Source organism: Nicotiana attenuata, unplaced genomic scaffold, assembly GCF_001879085.1.
Source record: "Nicotiana attenuata strain UT unplaced genomic scaffold, NIATTr2, whole genome shotgun sequence".
NCBI lineage: Eukaryota > Viridiplantae > Streptophyta > Magnoliopsida > Solanales > Solanaceae > Nicotiana > Nicotiana attenuata.
In genome coordinates this window covers 730,975-747,358 of record NW_017670403.1, presented here as the reverse complement: position 1 = coordinate 747,358, position 16,384 = coordinate 730,975, and the positions used below count along the sequence as shown (strand labels likewise).

The following is a 16,384-nucleotide window of genomic DNA, read 5'->3' as shown; positions in this document are numbered from 1 at the left end:
GATGATTTAGTGTATAGAGTTTAGCTTATACACGGAAGATTAAATTATCGGTTCTTATAAGTCATAAAGTTTATGTTCACAATCTAATGATGGAATTGGACAAACCATCGGAATGGTTGTAGCACAAGATTAAATATAATTTATCTTGATTATGGGAATGATTTAATTCCAACTTCTTGTGCTAGTACATTTTGTATGTATTGAACGGATCAAGTAGAGATATGTATTTTATACTGACTTAATAAAATAATTTCTCTAGTCCATTCAATGTACTTATACTCTTAATCTTGATATATTTATTATTAGTTGTGTATATCATTTATTGTTTTGATTTATTAAAATGCGATATTCTTTCGTGGGTCAATAAACCTGGTAAATTGGACAATAATGATATACATTGGCGAAGTAATAATTAGTTGATAGAATTCATGTATCGGTTTTTGAGATTGATGATACTCCTTTACGAAAGCTTATAAGTTTTCATGTGTCAACCCGGCCAGTGAATTTTGTATCCGACACATGAAATAAGTTAAGCGAAAGTCTAAAGGAAGTAATCAATAAATTAAATTGTCAGTAGTTTAATTTGATTTGTTAGTATCTGAATCTTAACATGTGGAGTTAAATAAGGTTTTATGAAAGAATTTCGAAATTGAACTAAGGAGTGCAATTACGAATTTTTAGTGGAATATTTCGTAATTTATTATGGTAGAAATTAATTTTAAATTTCGAAATTAATTCCATACTAGGAAGCCTTGTTAATTAAATTCTGTGGTCCCTATTGTGCCTAAATAATAGGAAATAAAGGAAACTTTTCCTTAGTGGAAGAAGAAAACCTAACAGGTTTTGGAAAAAATTTTTAACCTAAAAACGTGGCTATATATATAGGCTGGCCGTTTTTTCTTGCACTGGTTCTACACGTTTTCTTCCTTGTATTTTGCCCACCAAAAATTCTTTCTTTCCGGATATTATTTGGGTAATACGGTTGAAGACTCTGGAAGTTTTGCTGAGTTCGTAGTCTTGTAACTCTGGAACTGGCGACGGAGATTGATTTGCTTTGTTCACACTTCAAGAGGTAACTCGAATAATCTCCGTATGTACTAATTGTTTAAGTTACACGTGAATATGATACTGTGATTGCTTCCGCTGTGATATATAATCCAACAAGGAGACCAGTTTGACATTGAAGTCTCATCATCACCATGAAAATCTAACTCTGAAATATTTGGAAAATGACTAAAGAAGTGAGAGTCGCATTCACGAGGCAAATCTTTTGATAAACTTACACTATGTTTGACAAGATTAAATTATTCTAACTTATCCATTTTACTTTTAATCATCTCAAGACAAGACACATACAACATCAGGAAATGTAGGAGAAATTAATTTATCATAACCATGAAAATACTAGAAGAAGAGATTGGCACGAACTCATTTCATAAAGAAATAAAAAGGTGATAGTGTACCTAAAGTGCAATGTTATCCGCCCAAGCATCATCAACTAGCACTAAATCGTTGGACGTAGTACCATGAATTATGTCAAAGGGGACAACCATAACTATTTTTTGAGGTCATTCTTGATGAATTGTGTCTTCCACTCCGTTCTTTGTTTTCATTATTACTTGAAAAGGCAGAAAAATTGAAATGGAGATATGACTTCTGCCGCTTTTGATCTTTCTATCTATAGCGATCATCCGAATTAATAGTCTTTTGAATCAATATTATAATGGGACAAAGGAAAGTACTTACCACTTTCTTGGGGCAATATAATATCGTTTGTGGGAATCTTTCTTTCGAGCAATTTGGATGTCCCATATATGTTGTACTGTATATTAGATATTGTAATGTACTAATGTCCAAGTATGGAACCATGAAAGTTAGTGCTAGTTTAATTACTCTCAAGGCGCAGTTTTTAATGTGCTAATTAATCAGTGGTCTTTGTTTAAGCCATTGGCAGGTTAGTTGCGGAAAGTCTCGATTCGTGTCAATTAATTTCATTATTAGACGAGAGAAAATAACCTAGAAAAAGGATATTGTGATACCATATAATAATATAATTAAAAATATTTTCTTTCTAAATACTTATACTTTTAAACGAAATAATCATACATCTTGATATCCAGAATGATGTTCTTCATATGAAAGTTCAAAGTAGCACGAGTTCAATGAATTCAATCGAGCCTAACATTTTTTACACAACAATAAGATAAAATCCAAGGAAAATGTCATCAATTAGTTAGGAGTAGTGTATAGGGTAAAATCGGTTCATATTAAATACTCGAATAATAGAGCGACACGTGAAACCGGAGATAAACGGAAAACGAGACAAGTGGAAGCTAAGATCAGGGACAACAACTTCGGTTGGCACCGGGCAGACCCTGAAAGGAATATTACTAACAAGGACAAACGAATATTTGCCACCCGATGACATTTAATGAAGAATATTCCTCAGTTTTAAGTACACAATATGCCGTTACACATTCATCAATGGCCCTCGTTATTGTCATTTAAGAGGGGCTTGATTCTAGGACATTGTTCCCTAGGTGTAGCTATAAATAGTGACTTCAACAACCATTTTAACCGACAAAAATTCTGACAAACTTATGCTACACATTGTTCTAAGATAAATAATACTTTATTTTCAATCTATTGATATTCTTATTGCTGTCTTCGGAAGCCTTGCTCCCGTAACCAAGCTGCTTGCTGTCTTATTCGATTTCAACATTAAGTCTTGCATTTTATTTAATATATTTACCATTTTGGGATCAAATTAATTCGCTTGTCTATAAACTACGTTATAAATTCAACTATACCATTTTATAACAATTTGGCGCCTACCATGGGGCTTAGACAATTGCGTAATTGAGTTGATCCTGGAATCTATTACTAATTTGTTTGATTCTTTGTTTCATAGAAAAAAATCGTAAAAGATGGCAGATAGCAATGTCAACATCACACACAACGTTGAGGCACAAGGAAATCCGCCTTAACACGAAGATTCGATCAGTGACACCCGCAACGAGGAGGACATGGTCATGCCGGTCCATGGCGGGCAATATCTGGACACGTATAGGAGGCAACTTCTGATGACGAGCACGTTGCGGAAACGGTGGGATTCCTGAGAGAACAACAAAAGGCTATTATGGGCCATCTCTCGCGCCAAGACCAGATCACACAAAGTTGAGGCAAGCGTTGTCGGGTGCTTCCAACAACATGAATGGAAGAGGTCCAGTTCCTCCCGGTGCTCCCGCAAATCAAACAGCACAAAGGGTTGATAACAACACCTCGAGGGGTGAGATTGGCTTCAACAGGGTCAGTTCGCGGGGGGGGGGACGACAACAGATCTGGTAACAACAAAGGGAATAATCCCTTTAAAACCGAGCTCATGTAGTTTATGAGGGAAATAAATGCCCGAATGGACCAAATTCTAGGTGTACCGCCAGTTTCGAAAGGACCAGACTCAAAGAAATACACCCAATTGCCGTTCAAACCGAGCGCGGCACCATAGTTAATCCCGAAGCGGTTCAAAATGCCAGACGTACCAAAATATAATGGGCATTCGGATCCTCCGGAGCACATCACCACCTACACAATGGCGGTGAAAGGAAACAACTTAGATCCGCACGAGAATGAGTTAGTCCTCCTGAAGAAATTCGGGGAAACCCTCACAAAGTGGGCCCCTACATGGTATTCACTTTTACTCGAGCACTCAATAGATTCCTTTGAGATGCTCACAGATTCTTTCATCAAGGCCCATGCCGGGGACATGAAGGTACATGCCCGAAAAGCCAACATATTAAGAATTTGTGCAAGTAGAGTATGAATTGCTATGAGAGTTCGTGACCAGATTTTCGAAGGAAAGGATGCTGCTACCGGCCGTGCCAGATGAATGGGCAGTTAGGGTATTTACTAAGGGGCTGAACCCGAGGAGCTCAGACGCTTCCCGGAAATTGAAAGAAAGCCTACTCGAGTTCCAGTTAACTAGACGGGTATTTGTCCACAATCGCTACGAATCAAAGATAAGAATAGAAGACGACTAGCTCGGTTTCCCAGCATCAACAAGGGATCGAGATCGAGAAAAGAACAAGGATAAGTCGAAGGATGATTTTGACGCAGATCGACGGTCTTCTAAGGGCCAGTTTTATCCCTACGAAAGGGCTGAAGTATGTGGCGAAGGTTTCCAGTCGGCGGACAGGTTCGCTACCGATAGGAGAGCTGACCGTGGCTAGAATAACATGTCGTTGCAGGACAAAGAGATATCAGGCTCCCGGGATTCCATCTACTCCAGTCTGTTGATGAGTAGTGATTTTATCATTTATTTTAGTCTCTTTTCTTTAGTTTTTGTATCCGTTAATAATGATATGAGGTTGTTTATGGTGTGTATTGCTAGCTTTTCAGGTAATATGCCATGAAGAGAGATGAATTCAATTGAAGTGGAATTGAGCAAAAAAGAGTAAAACAAGTACAAATTCCTTTAGTGATTCCGCATCTGCGGAACACTATGCGCTTTTGCGACCTCGTATCTCCCAGAAAATGGTCTGCATTTGCAGAAGAAGACCTGTAAGGCATAAACCGCTTCTGCGATTGGTTTACCGCATCTGGGGGCGCGCTTCTGCGCTTGATGTCCGCATCTGCGTTCACGCTCCTGCACGTGGATGTCCGCTTTTGCGGAGTACCCTATTTCCACCAAATCTCGCTTTTGCAAGCTTCTATGCGCGTTTGCGGAGCTGCACCTGCGATGATTTTTCCGCAGGTGCGGTCAACGGGCTACAACCGAGGACAGTGTTGGCATTTCACATTTTTTCGATTACAAACCCACAAATACACGACCTAGCTTATTGGAAACACATCTTTGGCAGTCTTTGGACATCTTTGACATATTTTTAAGAAGAGAACACAAGTTTCTGGAGCTACGGTTATTGCACACACACTTGGGTCTTGAAGATTTGAAGCTTTTGGTTGAGAATTTCTTACCCACTTATGTTCATTTCTTCATTTCCTTGCTTTGTATTGTATATCTAAGTGTGTAGTAATTTTTTCCAACACTTGAATCTTGTTTATGGGGATATTCATATTCAAATTGTGGATTAAATATCTTGTTGTGCTTATGTATTGAAAGATTTTTATTTATTATGAAGTGAGTTATTATTTCTTTAATTATTCTTGTTCTTTAATATTTCCAAAAGGATTAACTAACCCTAGGACTCGCCCATTTACTTCGGATTAATTTTGGGAAAGATAATTTGGGGTTGGGAAAGATTAATTAACGAGAACTTGAGGCTTTAACCCTCACTTTATAGATTCTACCTAGGGATAGGATTGAACTACTTGTAGCCATAGTAGGATGTGCTTAATCTCTTAATTATTTTAGGGATAATTCAATTAGGAAGTCTTGTTAGTCTTCGGAAGAAGCTAATATAGAATTATCACCCGAGACTAATTAACATAAACTCACTCATATTTATAAAATCGTGAAATACATTGGATCGTTACTTGAGTGTAATTTTCCTTGTATCCGTACTTGTAGCCATTGATCATTATACTTGCTTTTTTAGGTTAGCTTACATTTTTGCATTTAAGTCTAAATATTTTCTCACAACTTTCTCTAAGTAATTGGCTTAGCATAATAAGTGATAATTCTCTTACACACCTAATTGCCTACATATTGTTCTCTGTGGGATTCGACCCCGACCCATAGTTGGGTAAATTATATTACATGCGATCATGTCCATTTACTTTTTAGTAGTGGATTTGGACGTCATCAAACTTGTCGTCGTTGCCGGAAAACAATTTGGCGTATTTAGGTTGTTTGAGAAGTAAGTGTAAGTGCTTTGGTCCAAACTTGTGAATATTTGTGTAATTATTTTTCTTTTATTGGTTTATTTTTCTTGTTTGTTTCTTGTTTAATTTTCTTAGTTTTGGAAAATGGAATCATATAATGAAAATTGGTCGGATGGTAGTTGTTCATACTTTGATGACCTTTGCCCTTATGTGGAAGACCACACTCTTGGCAAAATTATTTAAATTCTCCCGGGGGCGGATTGTGTGCACAATCTCAATCCCATGAGTGGAGTATTTGTGATAAGTGTGATCGTCAAAATGGTAATTGGGATTATTGTGCTTATTTTTCCTTCCCTTCCCCAATCCCTCGCTATGATGATTCTACTTTTTTTGATTAAAATTATAGGGATATGGAAGTGGAAGAAATGGAGCATGGTCAAATTGGAGAGTTCAAGCTCATCTTGGAATGTCTCCTTGAAGGAGGAAACAAAGAACAAAATGACTTGGAGGAGCTTTTGGAAAATAGTCTCCAAAATGATTTGGCGCTTGAAAGGTCGAACTTCCAAATGGGAGAAATTCTTGAAGCTTTAGAGGTCCAAAAAGCCTCGAAAGTGAATGATAGCCAAGAACCTTCCTTAGAGGTTGAAGCCGAAAATCCTTCTTTGGCACTTGATCAAAACGAAGAAGAACTCTCAAATGCTCAAAATGAGAGGATGATGCTCATGTTGGAGGCCATTCTTGAAAATAAGGAGGCGCAAAGCTTGGCACTCTAGGACTTAAAACAAGCACTACATCGAAATGATGAGACTATCCGCACTTTGGAAGATCAAATGAAATCATTGATTAAGGCTCATTATGCCTATCAATTTGAAAGTGTGGAAAGAGGTCAAGAAGAGTCCAACTTCGAGTAAGAAAATGAGCTTTATTTTTAGGAATCAAGAATTTAACATCCGCCAACCGACTCCATGCTTGTTAGTGATGCCAAGAAAAATATGAAATTAGATTCAACTAAAAAATTTGAAGATGTAGTTGAAAATGACTCTAGTTCAGGGGACCAAGAGGATGTCAAAATCCGAAAAGAACTGTTAGATATTGGTAATTCTGAGTGTCACTAGTTTATGCTTGAGGCTGTGGTTATTATTCTTAGTTGACTGTTTAATTCTATTCAATATTTCTACTTTTCTGTCATTATTATATATACTGCGTAGAGGTTGTAGTGTAAGTGACCCGCCTTAGCCTCAGCACTACTTCGTCGAGGTTAGGCTCGACACTTACCAGTCCACGGGGTCGGTTGTACTGATACTGCACTCTGCACTTCTATACAGATTTTGGTATCGGTCCCAGCGGCGGCTATTAGAGAGCTCGGATCGGACAGTTGTGGAGACTTGAGGTATGACTGCTCAGCGTCTGCAGCCCCTGGAGTCCCCTTCCCCTTTCTATTTAGCTGTGTATTTTCATTCAGACATCGTTGTATTTATTTCAGACCCTTGTATGTACTATTCTAGTAGCTCGTGCACTTGTGACACCAGGTTCATGGATTTTGTAGTAGGTGTTTGACAGTTTAACTTCCGCATTCATATTTCAGTTAATTCAGTATTTCTTGTTATTCAATTCAACTGTTAAAAATAGATAATATGTTCTAACGTTGGCTTTCCTAGCAAGTGAAAGGTTAGGCGCCATGACGGTCCTGACTGTGGAAATTCCGGGTCGTGACACAGTGGCACAAATATATGCCACCGGAAAGCAGGGGGACTATCTGTATAGGGTAAAATCGGTTCACCTTACATACTCGAATGATAGAGTGATATGTGGAACCAGGGACAGACGGAAGACGAAGCGAGTGGAAACCAAGACCGAGGACAACATCTTCGATTGGCATCGGGTAGATCCCGAAGGGAACATTGTTAACGAGGGAAAACGAATATTTGTCACCAGATGATATTCAATGAAGAATATTCCTCAGTATTGAATACACGTCCGTTGTAGAAAATTTTGGCATTCATTACCCGCCGTTACATATTCATCCATGTCCCCCATTATTGTCATTTAAGAGGGGCTTGATCCTAGGACCTTGTTCCCTAGGTATAACTATAAATAGTGACTTCGACAGCCATTATAGGACACGAAAACTCTGACAAACTTATGCTACATATTATTTCAAGTTATATAATACTTTATTTTCTGCCTAACAATATTCTTATTGCTGGGTCTTGCTCCCGGAAACAAGCTGTCATCTATTTTATTTCTACGCTATGTCGTGAATTTTATTTAATTTATTATTATTTTGGATCAAATTAATTGGCTTGTATATACACCACGCTATAAATTCAACCGTGCCATTTTAGGGGTAAACAATTGCTATCAAATTACCACCGAAAAGAGATGGAAAACTCGGTTGGCCATTTCAAGGAGGTTCTTGTGATTTGAATTATGAATTTAACTGCAGTTAGTGAATATTTGTACTAATATGGTACGATCGGGTTGCACACCGTAACATAATAAATAAGGGTGAATTAGTATTGATATGGTGGGTTCGGGTTGCACGCCGCAACAGGTGAAATAAGGGTGGATCGATAGAGTAAAATATGGGTGAATTCTAATAGTGATCTTGCTATATGGTGGGATCGGGTTGTGCGCCACAATATATTTAGTTGTTTATGATTGTGACGTTATTACGGTGGAATAAAGGAGGATTGTGCTGTATGGTGGGATCGGGTTGCGACCGCAACAACAACCTATGTGCTTCTATTTCTCTGTACTGCGTTGATTCTCGATATTTGTATCATACGGAACTCTAAGGATTGGTAATTCTGTTCTGTACTGGTTTCCTTTGAGGATTTAGCTATTTCTTCAGTTAACCGTCTTATTTCTTTCTGTATTTCCTTCTCCTGTTTTATTATATACTACGTATAGGTTGTAGTGTAAGTGACCTGCCTTAGCCTCGTCACTACTTCGTCGAGGTTAGGCTTGGCACTTACAGAGTACATGGGGTCGGTTGTACTCATACTACACTCTGCACTTCTCGTGCAGATTTTGAAGTCGGTCCCAACAGCAGTTATTAGCGTGCTCAGATTGGCCAGCTTGTGGAGACTTGAGGTACAGTTGCTCAGCGCCCGCAGCTCCTAGAGTCCCCTTTCATTTTATTTAGCTGTGTATTCTCCTTCGGACAACTTTTTTTTTATTTAGACCCTTGCTTGTACTTTTCTAGTAGCTCGTGCACTTGTGACACCGGGTCCAAGGTTGTATCAGATATTTTGACTATTTTAGCTTCCGCACATTTCCTTGGGTTATTACAGTTATTTTAGTTCTTTATCATTATTTAATTTAAATGGTTGAAAAAAATTGATGATTTGTTCTAATGTTGGTTTGCCTAGAAAGTGAAATATTAGGCACCATCACAGTCCCGAAGGTGAAAATTCCGGATCGTGACACGTTAGGGGGTCAACATCAACTTCTTTGTCTTTATTTTCCTTCGGACCCCCACCGAAGAGAAGACAGGAGTTCTTGGAAGAGTTATTAAAGGAGGCCATAATTAGCAGAAGGTGGTAAGAGTTCTGTGAAGAAAGATGAAAGCAACAAATAGTTGAATGCAAAGAAGTTGAGAGAGTTTGTAGAACTGTTAAGTATAAAAGACGAAGAATGAGGCGTTTAAGTAAAGGAATAGGTAGCTAAAATCGTGATCATGATTACCTCGAGAACCGACGAAAATATTGCTAAATCGTGGAGTAACATGTGTTCGGGATATTAAATGCGAAAAGATGTGTGTCTTAGCATGCGTCAGAAACTTTTGAGAAGGGTTGAGAGAATTTTCCGCCAACAAAGGAATCTTCACCAACTTCCCGATGACACAAAGATATGCCACCGGAAAGCAGGGAGACTATCTGTATAGGGTAAAATCGGCTCACATTAAATACTCGAATGATAGAGTGACACGTGGAACCGGGGACAGATGAAAGATGAAGCGAGAGGAAACCAAGACCGAGGACAACATCTTCGGTTGGAATCGGGTAGATCCAGAAGGGAACATTGTTAACGAGGGAAAACGAATATTTGTCATCAGATGACATTCAATGAAGAATATTCCTCAGTATTGAATACACGTCCATTATAGAAAATTTTGGCATTCATACCTGTCGTTACATATTCATCAATGGCCCCCATTATTGTTATTTAAGAGGGGCTTGATCCTAGGACCTTGTTCCCTAGGTATAGCTATAAATAGTGACTTCGACAACCATTGTAGGACACGAAAACTCCGACAAACTTATGCTACACTTTATTTCAAGCTATATAATACTTTATTTTCTGTCAAACGATATTCTTATTGCTGCCTTCGGAAGCCTTGCTCCGGGAACCAAGCTGTCATCTATTTTATTTCGCTTTCTACGCTAAGTTGTGCATTTTATTTAATTTATTTATTATTTTGGATCAAAACAATTCGCTCTTCTGTACAACACGCTATAAATTCAACCGTACCGTTTTATGGGTAAACAATTGCTATCAAATTACCACCGAAAAGAGATGGAAAACTCGGTTGGCCATTTCAAGGAGGGCTGGACAACACTTGTTGATATATCATATAGATAGAAATGCTTTTAAAATGCTGAACTATTTTTCGAGATAGCTGAATATTAAAGAGGTGTGGGCTACAAATTAAAGGAGGATTTAAAGATTAAATGCTTTTTATGGCTTTCTCAAAAGCATGGAAAGAAGTCTTACGGGCCAATCATTTACGTCAGGAAATATCTTTTAAATGCATTTTTCCTGGTCATCAAGGAAACTCCTATGCAACTTGATTTTGGAATTGACAACTGATTTATTGTAATCCTAAGTTTTTATTTTTGTTTTTCTCTATGCTAAACCTAATTCTAACACACTAATGAGGGACTTGGAAAACTATAGCTAAATTAACCAGCAGTAATGAAATTTTTGATTTTTTTTTTTATATACAGCTTAAAAATAAAGTGATTATCAATTACAGTAGAATCATTTACCTTTGTAATTAGTTAGCTAGTCCCTCTGTTTCAATTTACCTTGCACTTCTACTATTGAGGAGCAAAATAATTTTCTCTTTATATACAACCCTTTAAAATATTCTTCAAATTCTTTTAATTAGAAGAATTAGTCCCTAATAATTTTTATGTATTGTGTAATTATATAAAGTTAATATTAGAAATATGTTGGAAATCAATTTCCAAATTGAAATCGTAAATTATAATTTTGGCCCAACTCCGATCCTATTTTATTTTTTTCAACACAGAAGTACTATAATGAGAATTGATTGTGTGTAGTTGTAGGGCTGGAAAATTCTACATTAATCGCTTTATTCCGTCAAAAAAAGAAAAAAGAAGCTGTACGGTACTCACCTATAATGTAAGTAACGCTAACACACCTGACAAGAAAACTGCGTGCCCAAAAGTGATGAAACAAAATAATTTGCTCCACCATGTGAAATAATTAAATGTTGATCGATGAGGCAAGAGTATATATTTTTGAATGAAAATTAATCGATTTACGAATGCTAGTGCATATAAAACACTGATATTGAAATAGTAGAAAGTAAGGACGAAAGATAAAAATTAGACGCATGAAAATGGAAACTTAATGTACAAAAAAGGTATTTTTATTAGTAACAAAGCAAAGTAGCCAAGTACATGTCACAGTACATACAGACATTTTATTGTTGTTCACAAGAGAAAGATTACTTGGAACATGAGATATTCATTTGTGTACAAACACTTGAAGATAAGGAAATTAAAAGTAAATTAAAGGAAAATGCCAAGTAATCATTTAGGTTTACTAAATCGATCTTAGACATCCACAGTTTGCAGCTTGGGCATATTCTCAACCTTAGCTGCTTCAGTTCCACGTGCATTAAATTTCTCTGAGTAAACAATTGCACCAAGCTTCACAATGTCAATAATCTGCTCTTCAGTTAATTGCGGAAGCTTTTTCTGCTCATCTGAAATTATGACATGATTTTGTAGCTCCCGAAGTTTCTGCTCCTTTATGACGTTCTTCTCTTTCTTGTTATATACCACATAAAGTATCATTTGGAGAATACCGAAGATGAATCCTAAGATGTTTGGAATCTATAACACACACAAAAAAAAAAAAATTATTAATTATGCAATTAATAGATCTTTACGTACGTTACGTAAAAATTTAGATGTGCATGCAAGTAATTAATCAAAAATAATAGTATTAACTTACTGCAACAATTTTGTCTCTTTTTAGAAGACCGTAGAAGAACCACATGACAGCATTGAGTGTGAGGAAAAATGATAGGAAGAATGGCATGTATTCCACACTCTTGGTTTTGATAACTTTTCTCTGCATGACATATATGGTGTTAGGAAACTCGAATATCATTTTCGTGCATGAAAAATGGAAATTAAACACTATCGTTAATTATTGCAATATTCATAGACTTACCAATATGCACAATGGTGCTGCAAACGTACATACCGAAAACACAAGGCAAATCCATCCAACAATTTGGCCACGAACTGCGCCTTTGAATAGAAATTGGATAACGAGAACCATAGCTCCAAAGCCACCAACCACTAATAAAAGAAGCATCTTCACAGTTTGGACCTGCATTGAGTATGCAATTACAAGGTCAGAAATAATTATCTTTTAGGTAATCTAATATTCTCATAATTTATTTTCCATGTTATTGTAAAGAAGAAGTCAAACTCTTCTTGTAAAAGCTTACGTACCCTGGCTTTCTTTGGTGCATAAAAAAGGTAGATGCCAACGTAAATTGTTTCAATAAAGCAGCCAATGGTGTTTATAGTGATAATGAAGATCAAGTTGGACTGGGGCATGAGAAGTGCGTAGTATATCCAAAGTAAGCAACTGAATAGTGCAACTACGTAAGGAATTGCTTGATAGCCTTCAGTTGATTTCTTCTTGTAAATCGAATAAAATGTAGGCCTGTCGACGATATGTAGATACAAATGTAAGTACTAATTAATTTATACAAGTAGTATCGTAATACGAATGAAGATTTAAGACAAGGGAGACTCACAGTGGAGAAAGGAACACCATGAACGAGACGATGTTACCTGTAAATTGAGGGAAAAAAAAGAGTGTGATTAAACTCAACAACTTTTGAAATTCTTGGGGAAGAAAGTAAATTGTGACAAAAGAGCATGCAAATGATTAAAACAAATACTTATTACGTAAATGATCGAAGAGATACTAGTAAGATGAAATGTCACATCCATGAAATATTTAGTAGGCTCTACAACGTAATAATATAATTATAATAGCCATAGGAGTAATTGATAGTTGAATACAATAGGAATAGTAATAACAAGCAAGAAATGAAATAATTTACCTAGGACACCAAAAGCAGAAGTCCAGACGTGAATAGAAATACCAGTCATCGTTTTTTTAAATTCTTTTTACTGAACAAAGTAAGAACTGCAAAATCTCTATCTCGATCTCTTTAGTCTTTATAACTCACTCAAGAATTGCAAGTTCTACTTGGTAATGAAACTAGGTGACTTGGTTGATATATATAGGCAAGTGTATGGGAAAGTAGATCGATGCAATAGAAAAAAGTGTTTTGTTTTCTATTGTCTTTGCACCAATGTATAAGGAAAAAAGGAATTGCCTAATTGGCTTTTACTTTCCGTGTATAAGAAATATTTATATTATTTAGATCACTCACAAAGTAATTATATATAATCTCTATGATAACTATAAATTAATTGATAACTTATATAATAAAAATGGTACTAACTGAACTAATATAATAGGTTAAATAATATTTATCGTGAAAAATAATCTTTATAGTGCAAATATATAAAAATTAAATTCTAGCTAATTTCTTTGCTGCGTAATGGGTAAGATGAGAATATCCTAAAAATTAAATGGTCCTACGGTGCTCTTTTATTATGTCATCCTCCAATACGCATGGGCACTAAGGTTTACATTTCATACTTTAGTTTTGGAGGGGTCTGATTTTATATTTGTTTTCTGTTCAGATGAACTCCAAATCAGCAAAATAACAATCCAGAAACGGAAAAGGGTCAAATATAGCCCTGTACTGTCAGAAAAAGTTTAAATGTAGCTCTCGTTATACTTTGAGTCCAAATATACCCTTGTCGTTATACTATTGGTTCAAATATACCTTTTTTTCGTTAAGTTTGTCAGAAGTGGACATCCAATCCTACGTGGCACTGACATTTGATTAGGTGGATGCCATATGACTTGCCACCTCAGCACCCCACCATTATCGCTATCATAAAAAATATTCTATTTCAAATTTTAGTCTTTTATATATGGATTAGGGATGCTGAGGTGGCGTGTCATGTGGCATCCACCTCATCAAATATCGGTGCCACGTAGGATTGGATGTCCACCTTGGACAAACTTAACAGAAGAGGGGTATATTTGAACCAATAGTGTTACAGCAGGGGTATATTTGGACCCAGAGTATAGGTGTGTTTAAACCATTTTTCATAGTACAAGGTTATATTTAGACCTTTGCCGATCCAGAAATGATGAGGTTGCCAATTAGTGCCTGCCATTTGGCATCAATAATGGAGTGGGGGCAACCATTTCTGACTCTGATGCTGCTATTGAGGTGATCAATTTGCTGAAATGGCTGATGAAAAAATCATCAGGATAATATGCTTCGCTATGCTTTGCTTTAGTTGGCTTTATCTTGTCTTGGTGGGTTATGTCATATATCTCTATGATCAAATAAAATGAATCAGTTTCCGTATCTCTTAAAAGATATTTACCAATGTAAAAATTATCTATTCACTATCAGCGCTATCTATTCAGTATATAAGGTAATTATTTTATTTTCTATCTATTTATTATTATCGGTCAACTTGACCTGACATATACTATTAATGCACAAAACCTAAATGCTTCTTAAATTGGCTGATGACAATGTTGTGTTTGCAATTGCCAGCTCACCCATAATCAGCAAGATGATTGATTTGTTTTCTTTGATTTTCCCTGGCCAGGTGGATATCTTTTAGTGTTTGGCTCGATAACATTGTCAATGATTGGGAGATCAATTGTTGTTCTTAATTGGTACGTATTTTATTTTTGTTATATTAAAAGTTATCAGAACAAAAACTAAACATATATTAATCAATACACATGGCAGAGCAATAGAGACGACGTACATTTCTTTATCATACTTACTCTTCACTTTTTTCTCCATTTGTAGTTCTTGGATAAGATTCAACTTCTTTAGCCTTTAACAATTTAATCTTTAGGGTTTTGTGGATACTGTTCTTCCAACTTCAACAGCCACTACATATTATTGCTCGTGCATTATGCATGCATGTTCCAATGATTGAGCCCCTCAAGACGTTTCATACCATCTTTTCCTTTTTCTCCATAATTTTTTCCCTTTTCTTGGACAAGTTGTAGGCAATCGCTATCACGGAAGAGAACACCTTGCCTCATGATCTAAATAGACGGTGCATTTTTACAATAAAGGTTGGTGCCACCGGCCGAGGCCGAGCTAGAGTAATGTATAAGAGTTCGGACGAACTCAATAGTTTTTGCTTATTTGTATTAAAAAATCTATTAAATATATATATAAATATTTAATTTTGAACTTAGTAACTAAAATAAGCCATGAGTTAGCGACAAGTTTAGAAACCATAAACTTGAAATCCTAATTTCGCCTCTGAACATCATCACTTTGAAGCTTCTATGCTTTAATATTGGTACGTCGTACACTAATACACGGTGATTGTCTGGTTTTGATTATTTCATGCAAAGAGCGGACAAAGACATTATTTTGGGAAAAGGGTCTTAGCGCGTTTCTAAAAAGTTATATTATACATCTTGTGAAATTGCAACACAAAGATTCATCTGAAATCATCCAAATCAAAGTACGTGTAGAGCTCGAATTCTATAACTTATTAATAGGTGTAAATAAGTTATGATCCCAGCCACACATGGAAGCATATCGTTTACTCTGCTTTAATCCCTTTTAACTTGAGAAAATCATTTTGAAATCGTGACGGTTCTTAGTTGGTGAAGTACGAAAGGATTTTGTAGCGTTAACCTCAATAAATTACCGACAACAACTACGTATTTCTTTTTTTTTTTTCTAATTTATAGTAATGATTTGTAGCCAATATGTGTGGTCTTGAACCGCAGATCTTCTTACAAATTGGAGTCCAACTGATGTATATTTTGTTAAGTAGAATAGCCACAATTCCAATCACATATACATAAGTTCACGACACCCGCTTCTTACTCTTCGCTTAACTATGAGATAAAAAGTAGAATGTAACAGACATTAATTCTATGTTTTAAGAATATTTTATCACTATGACGGGGTTTTGTATATTCAAACGTTTACAACGTTTTAATTGCCCAATACAACCGAACCTAAACTTATACATCAACCCAATTATTAACAAGTCATAATCGCACTTGAACTGGACCATCGTGTTCGTGAAATTGGAATGCCACATTTTGCACGCTTAAGCTACGTAGCGGTATTAGTTACTGACAGGGTGTATCCTAACGGTTAATAAAATAGGTAAAAATAATAGATATTAGGATTCAGATCTAACGTGCGCGCATATATATATATATATATAGAGAGAGAGAG

At 36.2% G+C, this 16,384-nt stretch overlaps 1 protein-coding gene across 1 annotated transcript; it reads right to left on the bottom strand.

Annotated features, from left to right (window-relative positions):
- Positions 1 to 11,383: 11,383 nt before the first annotated feature.
- Positions 11,384 to 13,286, bottom strand: LOC109238925 (bidirectional sugar transporter SWEET9-like). Its single transcript, XM_019405422.1, has 6 exons — positions 13,124 to 13,286; positions 12,812 to 12,848; positions 12,501 to 12,717; positions 12,214 to 12,375; positions 11,992 to 12,111; positions 11,384 to 11,870 (listed from the first exon to the last, which is right to left on the bottom strand). The coding sequence occupies exons 1-6, from the start codon at positions 13,170 to 13,172 to the stop codon at positions 11,589 to 11,591; spliced, it is 867 nt and encodes a 288-aa protein (XP_019260967.1). The 5' UTR covers positions 13,173 to 13,286; the 3' UTR covers positions 11,384 to 11,588.
- Between the last annotated feature and the right edge of the window lie 3,098 nt (positions 13,287 to 16,384).